The 17,644-nt window shown below is 36.4% G+C and overlaps 1 protein-coding gene across 5 annotated transcripts in view; it reads right to left on the bottom strand.

The window, feature by feature from the left end:
• The window catches only part of INO80 (INO80 complex ATPase subunit), a 131,187-nt gene that overhangs the window by 63,162 nt on the left and 50,381 nt on the right, over positions 1 to 17,644 (bottom strand). For all 5 annotated transcript variants that reach the window (XR_016392116.1, XM_022587428.3, XM_089907336.1 and 2 more), the window contains 12 exons: positions 17,519 to 17,586; positions 16,219 to 16,428; positions 15,657 to 15,737; positions 14,688 to 14,783; positions 8,386 to 8,445; positions 7,804 to 7,946; positions 6,550 to 6,634; positions 5,467 to 5,584; positions 4,458 to 4,543; positions 1,618 to 1,785; positions 1,255 to 1,388; positions 169 to 236 (listed from right to left, as the gene is read on the bottom strand). Coding sequence is in view for 4 of the 5 variants with exons in the window: in XM_022587428.3 (XP_022443136.1) it covers positions 169 to 236; positions 1,255 to 1,388; positions 1,618 to 1,785; positions 4,458 to 4,543; positions 5,467 to 5,584; positions 6,550 to 6,634; positions 7,804 to 7,946; positions 8,386 to 8,445; positions 14,688 to 14,783; positions 15,657 to 15,737; positions 16,219 to 16,428; positions 17,519 to 17,586 (1,317 nt within the window). In the remaining variant the exon portion in view is untranslated. The remainder of the gene's footprint in view (positions 1 to 168; positions 237 to 1,254; positions 1,389 to 1,617; positions 1,786 to 4,457; positions 4,544 to 5,466; positions 5,585 to 6,549; positions 6,635 to 7,803; positions 7,947 to 8,385; positions 8,446 to 14,687; positions 14,784 to 15,656; positions 15,738 to 16,218; positions 16,429 to 17,518; positions 17,587 to 17,644) is intronic.

Below are 17,644 nucleotides of genomic sequence, written 5' to 3'. Positions count from 1 at the left end.
GTCTAGCATCTATAGATGAAGACAACTAATTTACTTAAATCTTATCAAGACTTTATAAATAAAGGCCTAGAATTCACGCAAAGCCACTACTAGTTCCAACTTAGCAAAACAAAGAGCATCCTGATAAATCCTTGGCATTCTTCCCTTCTCAAAGATCAAAACACCTACCTTTTCTGTGAAACAGAGACTGCTGGACATAGTCCGGTGCAAATGGAGAAAGAAGAACCCTTAACCACCTGTAAAGTAAGTAAATAAAATAAATCCAAACCCAAATATAAATATCAGGAACTTAACTAAACTGGAGGTTCCAAACTAAAAGAATCATTTAAGGTTTGAAACTGTTTATACTTCTGAGAAGTTTGTTGCCAGACAAAATCATAACATATATGTCAGAAAGTACTAAGTACTTAATAAAGGTAGTAGATTATAATACAAGTTCAAAGTGGTCTCATTTTATTTCAGAGAAGCACAATTCTAGCACTGCAAGTTGCTATATACTATATTAAACAAAAAGCACTACAACTCTGGTTGTTTCCCCCTGCCCATCTAGTTAAGTACTAGCCTGGAGCTATCACAGACAAAGAATTCCTAAAATTAAACCCAAGAAATGTGTCTCAATTTCAATAATATCAGGCTAGATGTTGTTGATGATTATTTTGAAAGTACTGTTTATATTGTCTCTCTACAGAAGGAGCATTCTAAATCTATGGTTCTCAAGTGCAGGTGTGCACAAGAATCCTTTGGGAGCTTGTTAAAAAATCCAGAAGCCAGGGCCACCCTCACTCGGAGGTGCAGAATGTACATACACAGCCATTTTCTGAATGGAAATGGTTTCTAGCATATTACCATTAACAATCACTTCACTTTTACCAAATCTGTGACTGCTGATTCTGGGAAGAAGATAAATTTGATTAATTTGAAATCCAATCAGTTCTTCCACAAGTGCTATTCCAAGTGTATAAACCGTCACAAAGCAATTTCAGTACTGAGGCAGAGACATTTGCTGATCTCTCTTGGTACAAGTACATATTTGCACACAGGTGCACATTCCTCACTCAGAAAGGCAACTGGAAGTGCCAGTTAAACTCCTGATAGTGCACAGATCCTATCACAAGATCCCTCAACAAATAGTGGTCCACCCATTGCTTAAATACCTCGTTGTGAAACTCACTCTCAATTAAATTTATCTAAGCCACAAAACCCCAAATTATACAAAAACACTCTTAGAGCAAACAGATATTAATATTTGCTCACCTGTCTCGTGAATGGTTGAAGACCCTGATCTGTCCATGACGGTAGATAAACTTTGAAATCTGGTATGGCTTTAGGGAAATATGAAATGGAGACCAAGTTTCTTGTCGTTCAAATAACTCTGGGTGATTACACACCTAACAGGAAAGGAAATGATAAGACAATATTGTCATGTGCAGACATCACTCTATGAAACGATGGAGGAATCCCAAACCCTACATGTTTACCTTTATGAATATATACTTTCCCATTTTCATCCTTTTTTAACTGCCTTTGTTTATTTGGCATCAAGGCAAGATAGAGCCTTTCTTCCTGAAGTGGGTTAATAATAAAGACAACTCCAAGGCAGCTGACCTAAGTTCTTACCTTCCTAAACTGCATGACCAGATTCATGAGGCTGCTGGTGGTTGTCTGTGCTTGCTGGGTAGAGCCCATAGAAGACTGCAATAAATCCTCAATGGAAATTTTGTTCTTTAGTGCCTGATATAGCAGCTTCTGTCGGCTGGTCAGTTGGCAATACATTAGAATCTCAATCTAAAAATCAATAAGGACATTTATATTTTGAAAAGAGTTTGTAAGAAAACTCAGTATCAGCATAAAGTTGGAAACTCATGCAAGGCAGATTATGATTGGAAAAAACAATATACATATTTCTAGAAACTCAGTATCTCTATAAATCTGTGATATGGCTAATTATCCAGAAAAATGTGCCTTCTTTGACCCTCTTCCCTTGTCACTCACTCTACATGCTGTCCCTGGGCGACCTCTTCCATTTCTAATAACCCCAACTACCATCCATCACAGTGACTTGCAAAAATATATTTCCCAACATTCCCAGCCCAATATTTCCAACTACCTACCATAATAGTATCACTCAGAGTCTGCAGCAACTGCATTTGTGACATATCAGAAAAAAATTCTCTTTCACAATTTACTTAATTTATTAACAGCATTATCACTCAGTTGCCCAAACAGAAACTTCAGTCACCTCTGATTTTTTCTCTCTCATACCCCATGTTCTATCATTTCCTAAGTCCCTCAACTCAACCTGGAAATCTACCTCTAACCACCTTTTCTGACCATTCCCATTGCTTTAATACAGGATCTCATCATATCTAATCTATACTGCTATTACTGTGGGAGCTTCCTGCCTCTAGTTTCTCCTGGTTCCAAGAAACTTTCCATACAAATCTTATAAGGTACTCAACTGCTGAAAAACCTTCAATGTAAGTTACTGCCTATAGTAAAATATTAAAAATTCTCCTGTAGGCAGAGGCCTCCCATAATCTAACTCACCATATTATCCCAATCTCATCAAGTCCTCCTATATATATTAGCTACAACAGTCTGAATAATGTTTGCCAAACATGCTGCCTATTTGAATATTGCTCTACCTTTGTTCACTCTTGTTGCTTAGCACCCCTTCCTACCATATTTTCCTAGTAAATGCCAACTCATTATTCCAGATCTAGCTCACATGTCATCTCTGCTTTGATACCTTCTCTAACCTTCCCTAATAGAACTACTCCCTTACCTATGTTCCCATTATATTTCACATAGATAATCATTGCATATCTTATGATACAGTACTAGCTATTTATGTATTCATCCCCCTTGGAAATCTGAACAGAACCTGGAAGCTGCATCTCTACGGACCAGTTGCTGGCAAACAGTAAGAGTTCAATAATACTACTGAACTATACTATTGAACTATACTATAAATACTATTGAACTATACTATAAATACTATTATTTATTATATTATAAATAATATACGATTTAACAACAGATTAGAAACATTACTGATGTTTAAGAAATTTATACTCTGCACAGTGGTTAAGAACCATACGTCTTTTGATCACCTCCTTAATGACCACTAAATAACAGACATTATGATATTGCTATTGTTTTTAAGCTGTTTCTGATATAAAAGCCTCAAGGATCCATTTTTTTATAAAGTACTTTCTTTCTATCAGGTACACATCTGTGTGAACTGCTATTCAGCTAAAATCAGCCAGTTTCACAAAGCAGCCATAAAGATTTTTTTAAAAGGAATAAAACAAAGGTACACTTCTATTCCTCTCTTTGAAGGTGTACATCTCCACCACAATCTTGTAAGAGAGTTACTAATTTCAAAATGATCCAGCCTTCTGGCAGTGACAGAGAGAATCACCTGATATTATCAAGAACCTGGAAAGATGCTTTTTATATAGACAGCAGAACTGTGAGGAACAGGTGCAATCTATGGGAGATGGGAACATACCCCAAAGGACTGGGAACTGGTTGAAAAAAGAAGGAAGGAAAATATGGGGAGGATTCACAAGAGATAATAGAAAACTACAGAAGTCTGGTAAGATCCAAAAAACATTATTTATAAACCAAAATTACTGACTTTTTATGAGAAAAAATATTACAACCCAAAGCACATTAAACTTCTAAATCTATCTCTCAGTCTGCAGAAATACAGGAGACAGAGGAACATGTTAGACAACACCACAATGATGCACCAGCAAAATCCAGTATGTGGGAAAATTCTACAGGACGAACAACTCGGTTTCTTCAACAAAGAATTGCAAGGGGAGAAAAAGTAGGGTGGGACTAAAAGATGCTTAAGAGACATAGCACCCAAATACTATGTGTGGACCTTGCTTGAATTCTGGTTTCAAAAGCTGAATACTTTTTCAAAGAGAGAGAAAGAAAAAAGCATACACAAAGACAACTGGGAATATCTGAGCACTGACTGGGTATGTGATACTACAATGAAATAACTGCCTTTTTTTAGCAGAGGTGATAATGATATGTGAATATGTATTTTTAAAAACACCAAATCTTTTAGAGACACCCATGAAAATATTTATAAATGAAACAAAAGACATCTGGGATCTGCTTCAGAATAATGTAGAGGGGTGAAAAATTGTCATGAGTTGATCATTTAAACTATATGGAGTTCATTATACTCTTTTTTCTACTTTTGTAATGTTTCAAACTCTCCGTAATAAAAAGTATAAAACAAGAAGAAAAAACTATTACTTGCCTTCATTATTTGACTCATTTTAAGTCTTCTTTGACCCTCTCAAGTTTAAAGGTCTCCTATCAATCAAACTAATTACCCTTCAACTAAACACTTACCAAGGAATTTCTTTTCACCCTGGAACCCTAGGTTGGTGCCTATTAAGGCATAAACTCACAAGGTCTTCTTTCCTTACCTTGTCAGACAATTCATTTTCCACATCTTTCTTGATTCTCCTCAGCATAAATGGCTTCAAGATCATGTGTAAGCGAGAGAGTTGATCTGAAATGCCAGGAGCCCCACCGACAAATAATACATTATATCAATTTAACACAAACAAAAGAAATATCATGACCACCCTTCACTAAACCATTCTAACACCTTTTGGCTCAATGATTTTCTAAAAGAAGACAAACAATTGCAAGGAGGAAGCCAAGGGATCTGAACTTTCCACAACACCTTTCTGGAGTCAATTGTGCAAATGCATTTTGCTCTCATTTACTCAAACCAGTAAGGATGGCTTTATTTTTATTTGAATTCACCTTTAGAGTGTTTTAGGAACATTCTATCAATAGTAGGGTTCTCAGACAGGTCTAATGCAAGCTATCTGGGACTCCCAGTGTTCCCCCAAAATCATTTTTTCAATGTATATCAGCAAATTAACAACATGTAGTATAAGAAATTACTTAAAGACTTTTCTAATAGTTAGTAGGTGGCACTTCATGTTATGTAATAAATACCTCATAACTCTCTTAAAATATTAGTCAAGAGGTAAAAAGAAATTGATAAACGAGGTTAAAAAATGTTTACATGAGAAATAAATCCTAATATATAGAGAAAATAACAAAAATTATCCTTCTAATATTTTCTGGTTTTATCACAGGCAAAAAGTCTTACCCCATTCCACAAAGAATATTAAATTTTTCAGGATCTACGTGGAAAATGAGGATTTTGCAATCCAAAATGTGAATTTTTCCTGTTCTGCCTTGATTAGTCAACACTACAGGAGCATCACTTGAGTTAGTCCTTTTTGGACTCTTTTAAAAATGTACAAAGCACATAATTATTTTAAAAGAGAAAAAACTTTTCTCTCAGATCCTTCTATGCATACCAGAAGAAAAATTCTTCATATACAAGAAAATACAGAATTACGTAGTTGCCTACACTAATAGGTAGAAAGAATGAAAGTTCATAGAAGTACTCACTCTCATCTATGGCAGATTTGTTTTCAGCGTGGCTCTCAATGTCCTTGGAAAACCATTCATTAAATTCCTCATGTGAATCAAATAATGTTGGCATAATGAAATGCAGCAGAGCCCAGAGCTGGAAACAAACAAAAAGCAAAGTAACTATAGAGCAACAAAACAACAGTATGTGAAGACATGATGAGAGTTTGGAGAGAGAAAGAGTGAAGTTGCAGGTCTGTGTATCTGTGTCTAGGAGCATGTGTATGTGTGAATAAGTGAGAGAGAATGAGTGTGTAAGCACACTGCCTCATCGACCAACTCTAATTCTATAAGGTACTATAGCAAAAAACTATTTTTCAATTAATTTCCCACTGAAAGTCTGAAAGTGCAAGTCTGGCTCAGCTTGTGCAGTGAGATAGTTTTAAAGATCTTATATAAAGATCCATTCCACAACTGAACACAGTCTGAGGCAGCATAACTTGCTAATAATAACTCTAGATCAGGGGTCAGCAAATTACGCCTTGTGGTGCCAAGTCTGGTCTGCCATCTATTTTTGTAAATCAAGCTTTATTGGAACATAGTCACACCTATTCATTTATATCTATATATATATATAGCTGCTTTCACATTACAATAGAAGGTTGAGTAGCTGTGCAGTGACTATACGGCCTATAAAGTCTAAATATTCATTATCTGGCTCTTTACAGAAAGTTTTCTGACCCCTATTCTAGAAGATAAAATTATCTTCCCCAAAGAAAGAATTTTAGCTCCTCTCAGTGTCAAAGAATATTACCTTTTTATTCTAGTATAAGAATATCTCTGCATTAGATGAGTAGCATTCTTAATGTGATCATGATTTATTATATAAGAAACGAAGGAATAAAGAAATTTGCCTTTTGCCAGAGAATAAGAAAATAGTAATGATGCCCCCCCCAAAAATCCACTTAGGGCAAGCCATGGTCAAATTCTTCCTTTTATGTGGGGATTGTAATTTATACAAAGCCGTAACACTCCAGGTAGGCATGGGTAAAGAATTTTATTCTGTGTTGGAGCCACTCTGTTTAATGCAGACATAAAACTGAGGTCTTTACTAGTGCCTACCTCTGCCATGGTGTTCTGAATGGGGGTCCCAGTTAGCAAAAGCCGATTCCGACACTGAAACTGCAAGAGTATCTTCCAACGAACACTGTCCAGTAAGATGAATTACAAATTCCAAGTTAGCAGTAAATATTCACCCTATTGAGACCCCTTATTTCTAAAAATGCTTTTCAAAAAAATAACAAACACTCAAAATCAAGTATCAATACTCTACCATGAACACAATTGAAAAATATTACTCAACAAAGCTGACGACAGGAAATTTCAAAGGAACTGACTCTATACTGAAAACGTGGTATTAGGGTATACATTAAAAAAAGCCCTCGAATAGCAGAGTAGGATCCTTTCTGGCTTGATAAAAGTCCTCTACTACCTTTGGTCAGTTTTGTTGATACAGACCATATAATTATAAAGTATTATCTACAGTAGTAGGTTTTAAAATTATTACTCTATGCGCTTCCAGTGTGAGTTTGGAGGGAGCAATGGAGAAAGAGAAAGGGTGTGAGAAGAAAATGCAACGTGAGTCTACTGCTCCTGGCCACAAGCATGCCCTACTTCAAAAGAGTAAAATATGAAATAATGCTCGTTAGAGGATGGAAAGTTCCACGGAAAATACCATCCTGCCAGTTAACGTGGACTTCTAAGAAAGCCCTATGGGCTCACCAAGAGTTAATAAAAATCCATCAAACCCAAGGTCTAATACCACTGAGTAACACTTTCTAGCCAAGCACTCATTTACTATTCAGTTTGGGAACTTAAAGGTATTAGAACATTTTAAACATGTAACTTCCAATAAAAGGATTCTTGGGCATCTAATAACCATTCAGGGACTAGGATAACCTTAATAAAACAGTAGAAGCTACAATCCACATAATGTAACATTCTACTTCCTACTAAGACCTCCTGTCTAAAATAATCCCTGAAGCAATGAGCAGACACCCCTTCCTCCACAGAAAATTTCCTTGAAGAACAAAAATCGGTTAAAATGCCATAATTACTGAATAGGGAGAAAAAAACCTGAGGAAAATCTTTATACTCTAAACATTAACATGTATATTCCATGAAAATGCAAAAGAGAATTTATGCCTTCTGGTCAGACATATGGCTTATGCAGAGACCATAAGACCATATATAAGCCATATGCCATGTTTTCAAATCTCTCTGATCTTCATTCACATGTGTGTGTATATGAGACACACATATCTATATATCTATATATCCTCAGTCCACAGGCTTTATTTCTACTACTCATGTTACCTGGAACTACTCTTGAGCGCCTGAGCCTCATCCAATACCATGTACTGCCACTTGACTCGCTGGAAATACTTTACATCCTGCACCACCAGCTGGTAACTGGTGATAACCACATGGAAGGGGGCATCCTGAGTGTAGAGGGTCTTCTGTAAACATAAGAGGGCAAGGGTGAAAAGAGATACCTAACAAGTCATAATAAGACAATGAGGAATGGAATTCATTTTCTAAGGCCAAGAAGTTTAAGATGCTCTAAAGATATACTTCTCCAATGTAGGAGATGTGCAGTGAATTAAAAGCATAACTGTTTTTAAGGTAGTTACCTTAACCACAAACCTTGTTAAAAACTAGTCTTCAGCTTATTAAAGAAAAAAGTTCTTACTTAATCCTGGACTTCAAGTCCAGCTGATTGTCTATAACAGGAAAAGCATTGTAAAAGAAAAATGTACACTTGCCTAGTGTCCAGAAACATATAAGGAGATTTTATGTAAGTGAAATTACTCAAATCAACTGGAGAAATAATGACTGCGCATATGTGTGAACATGTATATGTGTGTGTGCATGCGTGTACAGTAAGCTGAAAATTACCTGACTCCAGAACCTCCTGATAACTTTTCTATCATGAGGATTTCCCCAATATGGTAGCACCTGGAAAAAGGACCAATATACAGATTATTTCCTAGTGATAATCTTAAAAGTATCATCACAAATACGTTATTCAGAATGATTTTTTAAAAACCTAATAGAATGAATATAAGAGCTCCTCTTCTGTCACTGCCGCACTAGGTGCTGGACTAGCACTCCTCCTACTGACCAAGTTAAAACACAGATACAAAACATTTGTTTGAAGGCTTCAGAGAGCTACTGAGCCAGTGGAGAATTATACAGCCCAGATGTAGAAAAGAGAGGAAAGCCTGGCATCTGGAACATGTTCCCCCTGTGGGTGCTGATCCTTCCCAAAAGTTCTAGTTGAGAGGCTGAGAAACTGAAAAGTTGTTTTTTGTTTTTGTTTGTATTTTTTTTTTAAAGAGACACAGGACCACAAAACAAAAACTGTAGTTCAAGGAGGAGGGATTCTGATAACCACCCACCTCCCTGGCCTTAAGTTGGGAATCAAAAGATAGATACACAGGGTTCCCTGGTGGCACAGGGGTTGAGAGTCCGCCTGCCAATGCAGGGGACGCAGGTTCGTGCGCCGGTCCGGGAAGATCCCACATGCCACAGAGCGGCTGGGCCCGTGAGCCATGGCCGCTGAGCCTGCGCGTCCGGAGCCTGTGCTCCACAACGGGAGAGGCCACAACAGTGAGAGGCCCGTGTACCACAAAATAAAAAAAAAAAAAAGATACACACCTGTAGTAAAGGTAAACTATACATACACTTGCTTTATCAGGTACTGAATCCTGGTTTCAAATCATCTCAATTCCTGACTAGATTAAGGGGGCTTTGGATTATTATTGCCCCAGAAAAAAAATTACTATAGGCAAAAAAATCCACAACAAAACCCCAAACACACATTAATCCTCTCTCAGGAAGAAGAAAACAGTATCCAGAGCCCACAATTATCTTTACAATTTTTCCTATACAATGTCTGGCATTAAAACAAAAACAAAACAAAACAAAAAAATCAGCTATGGAAAGACTAGACCACATAACTGAAAACCAACATGAAATATAGATAAAAGAAACAAACCCACAGGAGATCTAGATAACAAAAATTTTAGAAACAAACTTTTAAAAAAATGCTAGTTTTGGGCTTCCCTGGTGGCATAGTGGTTAAGAATCTGCCTGCCAGTGCAGGGGACACGGGTTTGAGCCCTGATCTGGGAAGATCCCACATGACGCAGAGCAACTAAACCCGTGCACCACAACTACTGAGCCTGCGCTCTAGAGCCCGCGAGCCACAATTACTGAGCCTGCGTGCCTAGAGCCCGTGCTCCACAGCAAAAGAAGCCACCCAATGAGAAGCTCATGCGCCGCAATGAAGAGTAGCCCCCACCTGCCACAAGTAGAGAGAGCCTGCGTGCAGCAATGAAGACCCAACGCTGCCAAAAAAAAAAAAAAAAAAGCAAGTTTGTTCATTGAGTTAAAAGATTGAGAATTTCAGTGGTATACTAGAAACTATAAAAGAATCAAAGGGAATTTTTAGAACTGAAAAAATATAATTAAAATTAAGAATTCAATGACGAGGGCTTCCCTGGCGGTGCAGTGGCTAAGAATCCACCTGCCAATGCAGGGGACACGGGTTCGAGCTCTGGTCTGGGAGGATCTCACATGCTGCAGAGCAACTAAGCCCGTGCACCACAACTGCCGAGCCTGCGCTCTAGAGCCCGCGTGCCACAACTACTGAGGCCCACGTGCCTAGAGCCCATGCTCGGCAACAGGAGAATCCACTGCAACGAGAAGCCCACGCACCGCAACAAAGAATAGCCCCTGTTCGCCACAACTAGAGAGAGCCTGCATGCAGCAATGAAGACCCAACGCAGCCAAAAATAAATAAATAAAACAAAAAAAAAAAAAAAAAAAAAGTAGCCGGGGGGCGGGGAAGACACATAACATACAGGAAAACAACCATAAGAAGAAGAACTGGAAAACACAGAACATCTTTAAAGTACAAAAATTTTTTTAAAAATTAAAAACAAAAATAAGAATTCAGTGACGAGTTTAACAGCAGATAGAATCAGCTGAAGAGCTGATTAGTGAACTTGAAGAGAGGTCAGAAGGAAATATCCAGACTAAAGCATGGAGAAACAAAAGAATGCAAAATTCAGCACTTTTCTGTGATGTTTCTAGGTGTGACTTTCATTTTTTTTATTGTTATGGGGCTCAAAGTGCTTCTAGAATCCATAGCTTGATGTCCTTTGTTCTTTTGAAAAATGTCAGCCAAATGAAAGCACAAATATGCAAGGAGGAATGAAGATCAATGAGCAATGAATATGTAAGTAATATGAATAAATCTAAGTAAGTTTTAAATGTATAAATGATAATGTCTTCTGGGGTTTAAAATATAAAATATATACAAAAACAACAGCATGTAAGTCTAGAAAAGGGGGATGTAGTTACAGTACTCTACTAAGGTCTTTGTACTGTCTGGAAAGTATTAACAGTACTAATTTATATTACTTTTGAAAAAGTTAAGGGTGCATGTGGTATTCTCCTGGGTATCTACTGAATAACAGAATGAATATATAATTAGCAAGTTTAAAAGGGAGAGGGAAAAAAAAGGAATGATAAAATCTAATCAATCCAAAAGGATTCAAAAGGAAAAAAAAGTAAAGCTGAACAGGTGAAAGAAGCAGAAAGCAGGGACTTCCCTGGTGGCACAGTGGTTAAGACTCTGCACTCCCAATGCAGGGGGCCCGGGTTTGATCTCTGGTTGGGGAAATAGATCCCACACGCATGCTGCAACTAAGGAGCTGGTAAGCCGCAACTAAAGACCCGGCACTATCAAATAAATAAATGAATATTTTAAAAGTAAAAACTAAAAACCATAAACACAATAACAACCCTATTTAAAAAAAGAAGTAGAAAGCAAAGAGCAAGGCAGCAGTTTTAAACACAATATATCAATAATTACATTAAAAGTAAGCACAGCTATTCCAAATAAAAGGCATGAAATACACCTTAAATGTAAGGCTATAGAATGGTTAAAAGTAAAAAGACGAAAAAGATACCATGCAAATACTAACCAAAAGAAAGCTATTTAATATCAGAGAAAATAGACTTTAAGGCAAAAGTCTTAAAGGAGGAATTTCATAATAATAAAAGGTTCATTCACCAGGAAGATAAAATTATAAATTTGTATACATCTCACAGCCTCAAAGCAAAAACAGAAGAAAACAGAATGGATAAATCCATAATTGTTGCAAATATTAACACCCCTCTTTCAGTCAGTAATAGGAGAGGCAGACAAAAAAATGAGTAAAGATACAAAAGAGCTGAACAAGTTAACAAACTTGACCTAATCAACATATATACAACACTGTACTCAACAAGTACAGAATAACTACTACTTTCAAACACACACAGGACATTTATAAAAACTGACCATATGCTGAGCTATGAAAGCAAAGCAACAAATTTCAAAGGATTAAAATAATAAAAAGCATGTTTTCTTATCAGTGGATTTAAGCTATAAATAACAAAAAGATAACTAGAAAACCATCCTTTGTGTAGAGAGTAAAAACAACACTTTTAAATAACCCATGAATCAAATAAGAACTTACAGTAGAAGCTGACAGTATTTTGCATTGTAAGATAATGAAAATGTGACACATCAAACCTTTGGATGGCTATAGTCATGCTTAGAAAGCAATACCCTTAAATATACATTAGAAAAAGCTCCATCTCAAGATGACAGAAAAAGAAAAAAGTTTACAAAAAAAGTAGACAAGAATAATAAAAGAGCAGAAATAAATGAAATAGAAAACATACAGAATAGCCAATTTCAGGAATGAAAAGTGGTACATTAACTAGAGAAAAAATGTATATCTTATTTCATGAGGAAAAGGAGGTCAGAGGCACTAATCATACTAGAACCATAAAATGAGTGTTACTCAGACACCTGCCAAATAAAATGAACTTTGTGATGTTATCATCATAGATCTAAGTATCTTTTGAATGTAACCAGATTATAAATCTGAGCAGAGTCTACTTCTAACTATGTTCTACAGGGAAGCAAACACATTTCTGACAATTCAAAGGAGTAATGGTAATAGAAACAATGAATCAATAGAGCAGAGGTCATTAAACTTTTCCTATAAATGGCCAGATAGTAAGAATTTTAGTTTTGTAGGCCACACAGTCTCTGCCACAACTACTCAACTGTGCCTGTTGTACTGTGAATGCAGCCATAAATAATAAATAATCAAAGGTGTGGCTGTATTCCAATATACATGTATTTAAATTTCATGTATCATTTGCTACGAAATATTTTTTAATCAACAATTTTAAAAAGTAAGAACTATTCTTAGCTCATAAGGTGCACAAAAGAACACGTGGTGGATTCCTCAATAAGTTAAATATAAAGTGACTTAGCAATTCCACTCCTAGGTCTATACCCAAAAGAACTGAAAACAGGACAGGTGTTCAAACAAAAACCTGTACATGAATGTTTATAGCAGCACTATTAACAATAGCCAAAAGGAACAACCAAAATACCCATCAACAGATGAATGGATAAACAAAATACAGTATACGCAGATAATGAAATATTATTCACTATAATATATGTTATAATATGACTGAAATATTATTCAGTCATAAAAGGAATGAAGTGCTGATACATGTTACAACATGATGAACCTTGAAAAACCTACTAAGTGAAAAGCAGCAGCCAGACATAAAAGGCCACATTCCAGGTATACAAAATATTCAGAATAACCAAACCACAGAGACATAAAGCAGATTTGTGGTAACCAGGGGCAAGAGGGAAAGTGAAATAGGGAGTGACTGCTTAATGGGAAGGAGATTTCTGTTTGGTATGATGATAAAATTCTGCAATACAATAGCAGTGATTATTGTACCACACTGTAAATGTACTTAATACTACTGAATTGTACACTTTCAATTGGCCCACAGGCCATATTTTACTGACCCCTAGACTAGAGCTTCAAAAGGAAACTCCACGTGCAAATGAAAACTCAGTTTCAGGCATGGGTATAAAGTCAAAGGAGAGGTACCAATGACGTAAGTAGTACTACATTGCCATCTATCGGCCAGTGAAGGAAATATTGAAAACTTTAGTGGTTTGGAAGAAAATTTTAAGACAATTTTTCAAGCTCCTAATTGTTTGACATGTACTAAACAACAATAACAACAACAAGAAAGCAGAAAAAAGATGAGGGGCTCCTTATTCAATGTGAAAAAACCCTAGAGAAAATATTCAATAAATTGCCTTAGAACGATCTCACCTCCTTAGAAAGTTAAGAATGAGTCAGCCAAGCTAAAAGCCATATACCTAATGTGCCTTGTAAACAGTTCCTAAGTCTATTAATTCAGCCGCAAAGGTGGGGCCACAGACACAAAGGTGCCCCAGAGTGGAATATCCCAGACATGTCCCTATTCCTTATAAAGTATAAGCCAGAAAAACACCTCCCATGACCTCTTAAATTGCATGGAACCCATGATTATTATGGAGACCCAAGATCAGAGATCATGTCAATATCTCTCGATACATATCTCCAAAAAATCCTCCTTACCATGCAACTTCATTATCATTATATTCCTTTAGGGACAAAACAAATATTTAACTCATTTCCTTCTTTTTACTTGCAAATAATACAAAAAATCCTACCCATTCTTTCTTACATCCCAACAACTCTGCATAATTAAACCCCTATTTAAATCTTGTCCATACTTGATGCAGCATATTTCCCTGCTGATCACATCCTACCTAAATCTCAATTCTTTTCCTCTGAATTAGTTAAATGCAACTCTCACATTATCTACCTTAGACATTATAATCTGGACCAAGACTGAAGAGCTGGCTTTGGAGTATCAAGAAAATAGATAATCTATGAATAAATTTGAAGGGGGAGGAGTGTGGACAACAATGCCATAAATTATAGTATATGTACCTTGATTTATCAAAACCTGTATTAAACTAGCAAGGTAGACATTTTCTATTATGGCAGTACAACTAGGAGCTACAATTCATGTCGTCAATGCAGCAAATCACTCAAACTAGACTTTGTCTTTCTCATAAAACATAAGGATGTAATATGCTCTCTTATTGCTCCCATCAGTAACTTTGATAGGAAATGTATGCAAGGTTATTTTGAAAAAAAAATGCAAGAAATTAAAAGCTATTATGAGCAATTAAGTAAGTAAGGCAGCAAAAAAGGAGTCAGAAAGTTTATTTTAAAAAGCAAGAGAATTTTGTTGATTTTTACCTTAAATTTAGGAACAAATCTAGTAAACTCCTGGTGCCAATTGTTAAGTGTAGAAGCAGGTGAAATTATTAAGAAAGGTCCCCAAATGTTCTCTCTCTGAAACAGAAAAACTGGGTCAACCAACTGCAGGAAAACTGAAGAAATTTAATTCAAAATTATAATTAACGACAAGAGGAGTTTAAGAATAGGAGATGCATTACAACAAGAGAAATGGTTCGTATCTCCCATACCTGCACACTCAATGATAATATCCTATGTCAAGAAAAATAATATTCTATGTTAATAATAACACAGGCAAGGAAGTTGCTCACACACACCTTGAGGAAAAAAAAACCAAGCAATTACTCCCCACCTGCCCTTACAGGTCTTAGTTTATATCATTCACAAAGCACTTATGACATACTGACTTGTATGTGTTGCTTTTCCTTATACTAGATGATCACAACTATTTTACTATTATTTAATTGGTATAGAGTTTTCTGCATTTTTCAAAATGCTTTCACGCATTTCTTCTCATTTAATTCTCACAAATTTCCTGTAAGGTAGATAGTATCCCCACTTTGCAGAAGTGGAAACTAAACCTCACAGAGTTAAAGTGAAGTCAGGTCAAAAGAGGCTAAGTGAATTGTCCAAGTTTACACTGCTTGTAAGCACAGAGCTGAGATGTGAAACCAGGTCTTCTGATCTAACTAACTACAGTGTTTTTGCCACTACAATGGTGGTTCTCTACAGAAGTGGGAGATGGGGAATGAAAACACACATGCTTAGAAACTGTCCTAGTCTTCTTGAAAACCAGAATGTTTCACCACACTGTATCACCCTGTAAAGGCCTTGAAGGCAAGGAGCAAGTCCTACTGTCTTGGTATGCTACAGAGTCTAGTGTACTGCTTGATAATGGCTGATTCTCAATAGAAAATGACCCTAGGATGGAGACAGAGGAAGAAGAAAAGACTGCATGCATCTACCCACCTCAGCCAGATGGGCAAGGAGGGCAATGCTCTGTACTGTCTTACCAAGTCCCATTTCATCGGCAAGAATGCCATTAATACCCTGGAAAAAAAATACACATAGTCAACACCTCTCACATTGCATTACACAGGGTTCAACTTACTGTCAAAAAGAACTATCCAAAATGTCAGACTTGTTCAAATGAAAGTGACTAGAGATACCCAGCTTCAGCACTATTACTACTGTAATGATTCCTTTTGCCAATTCCACAGCTACAACTCTGAATCATGAGACAAACACACCAAAGCCAGTTTTTCAGCTAATCTAATCCAGGTACAAGTGCAATCAGGTTTATTACTAAGACTACTTAAGACAAACTTTATACATGATGCAAATAATCCCCAATAAAATCTCCAGGTTAGAAATATAGAGACATCTTTCTGATTCTTGTCAAACAATAAAGCTTTTTAAAAAGGATGAAATCTAAAACATTATCTTGTGCTCATTTCACAATACACTGAACCAACGACTTTAGGAAAACAGATAACAAAACAGAGTGGGTATGAACAGTTCTAAAATTTACCTGTTCATAGAGATTTGCCAACCAATTCATGCCTTTCAGCTGATAACCTTTTAATTTGCCATTAAAAATTGTAGGCTGTGGAATATCCTCACCAGCCCGGATAGATGGGTTTGCCAGGCTATAACTCTCCCCAAACCCAGTGCCAGACTTGTTTGCTGCCCGTAGGGCAGCTGCTCGACTTTCTTTTGCATCTTCATCGAATGACCTTGTCTGGAAAATAAAAATATATTAGAAGAAATATATAAGAGGAAAATAATTAAATTCAAATAAAATTCATAATGCCAATATATCTAACTTGTGCTAGTTGGAACAAACTTTCTGATAATATAATGTAATATATTACGTGTAAGCATAATACACTTGACTCTTGAACAACATGGGTTTGAACTGTGTGGATCAACTGATATGTGAAGTTTTTTCACTAAGTATGTGCAAGAGTACTACTTGATCCTGTGGTTGGTTGGATATGTGGATGTGGATCCATAGGTATGGAGGGCTGACTGTAAAGTTATACGAAGATTTTTGACTGCAGGGTGGGTCGGCACCCCTAACTCCCAGAGTTACTCAAGGGTCAAGCGTAAAGTATATTACTAATATTTTAAAATTATTTTAACAATTATATTGAGAATACACTTCTGATAGACAGGCACTAAGCCATATTACACAATTACTTGCTTCATCAATGAATTTATTAAAGATCTGATAAAAAACCTGTTTGATCGGTTGGGGTTGGTGAGGAATAGGTTGAGTTTGTCTCTATCCTTGACTTGGACCCTGTCAAAGTTACACAGGGGCTCCTATGCAGTATATTAAACTGTATTTTCCTTACTTAATTTGATCTAACTGCAGTTTCTTTCTGATTTCATTAAATGTCACTATATCATGAACAAGCAAGTTATTACTAAAGTAAAAGAAGGTGCTAACTTAGCAGTTTTAACACATGATATAACTTTCTTAACATGCAACAGTGTGGACTTTTTCACTAAACAACCATGATGCACTTCATTCTGTATTACCCATGATTATCAGGGAGGACAGAAGAAAAAAAATAGACAAACTGTCTTAGCGTCAATCAACACATTCTTAAAGCTCAGACAAGTGAATGCTCATTTCCCATCTTTCCTCAGGTATTCCTCTATTACTCTAAAGTAAATAGAGACACACACACCCCCAATGCAGTCACATACACATGTACACATCCATTAATGTTTTTAACTGAAAATATGATTAAGATTAAAGGAAGACCACCTAAGTAAAAAGTTGTATTTCCAGGGCCCAACATTTCATTTTTAAGACTCACCCGAGCCTGATGAATATGGTAAGCATTTTCAGCATTCTTCAGGGCCTGGGCTTTGAAATGGTTACTATCTGAAAAGGGAAAGGTGTAGATTATAACACCTCATTAACTGATCTCCTTTAAGGATGC

The sequence above is a fragment of the Delphinapterus leucas genome, chromosome 2 (assembly GCF_059928025.1).
Source record: "Delphinapterus leucas isolate spDelLeu-1000000601 "Yukka" chromosome 2, BTC_Dleu_Yukka2, whole genome shotgun sequence".
Lineage (NCBI taxonomy): Eukaryota > Metazoa > Chordata > Mammalia > Artiodactyla > Monodontidae > Delphinapterus > Delphinapterus leucas.
This window is presented reverse-complemented; position numbering and strand designations above follow the sequence as displayed.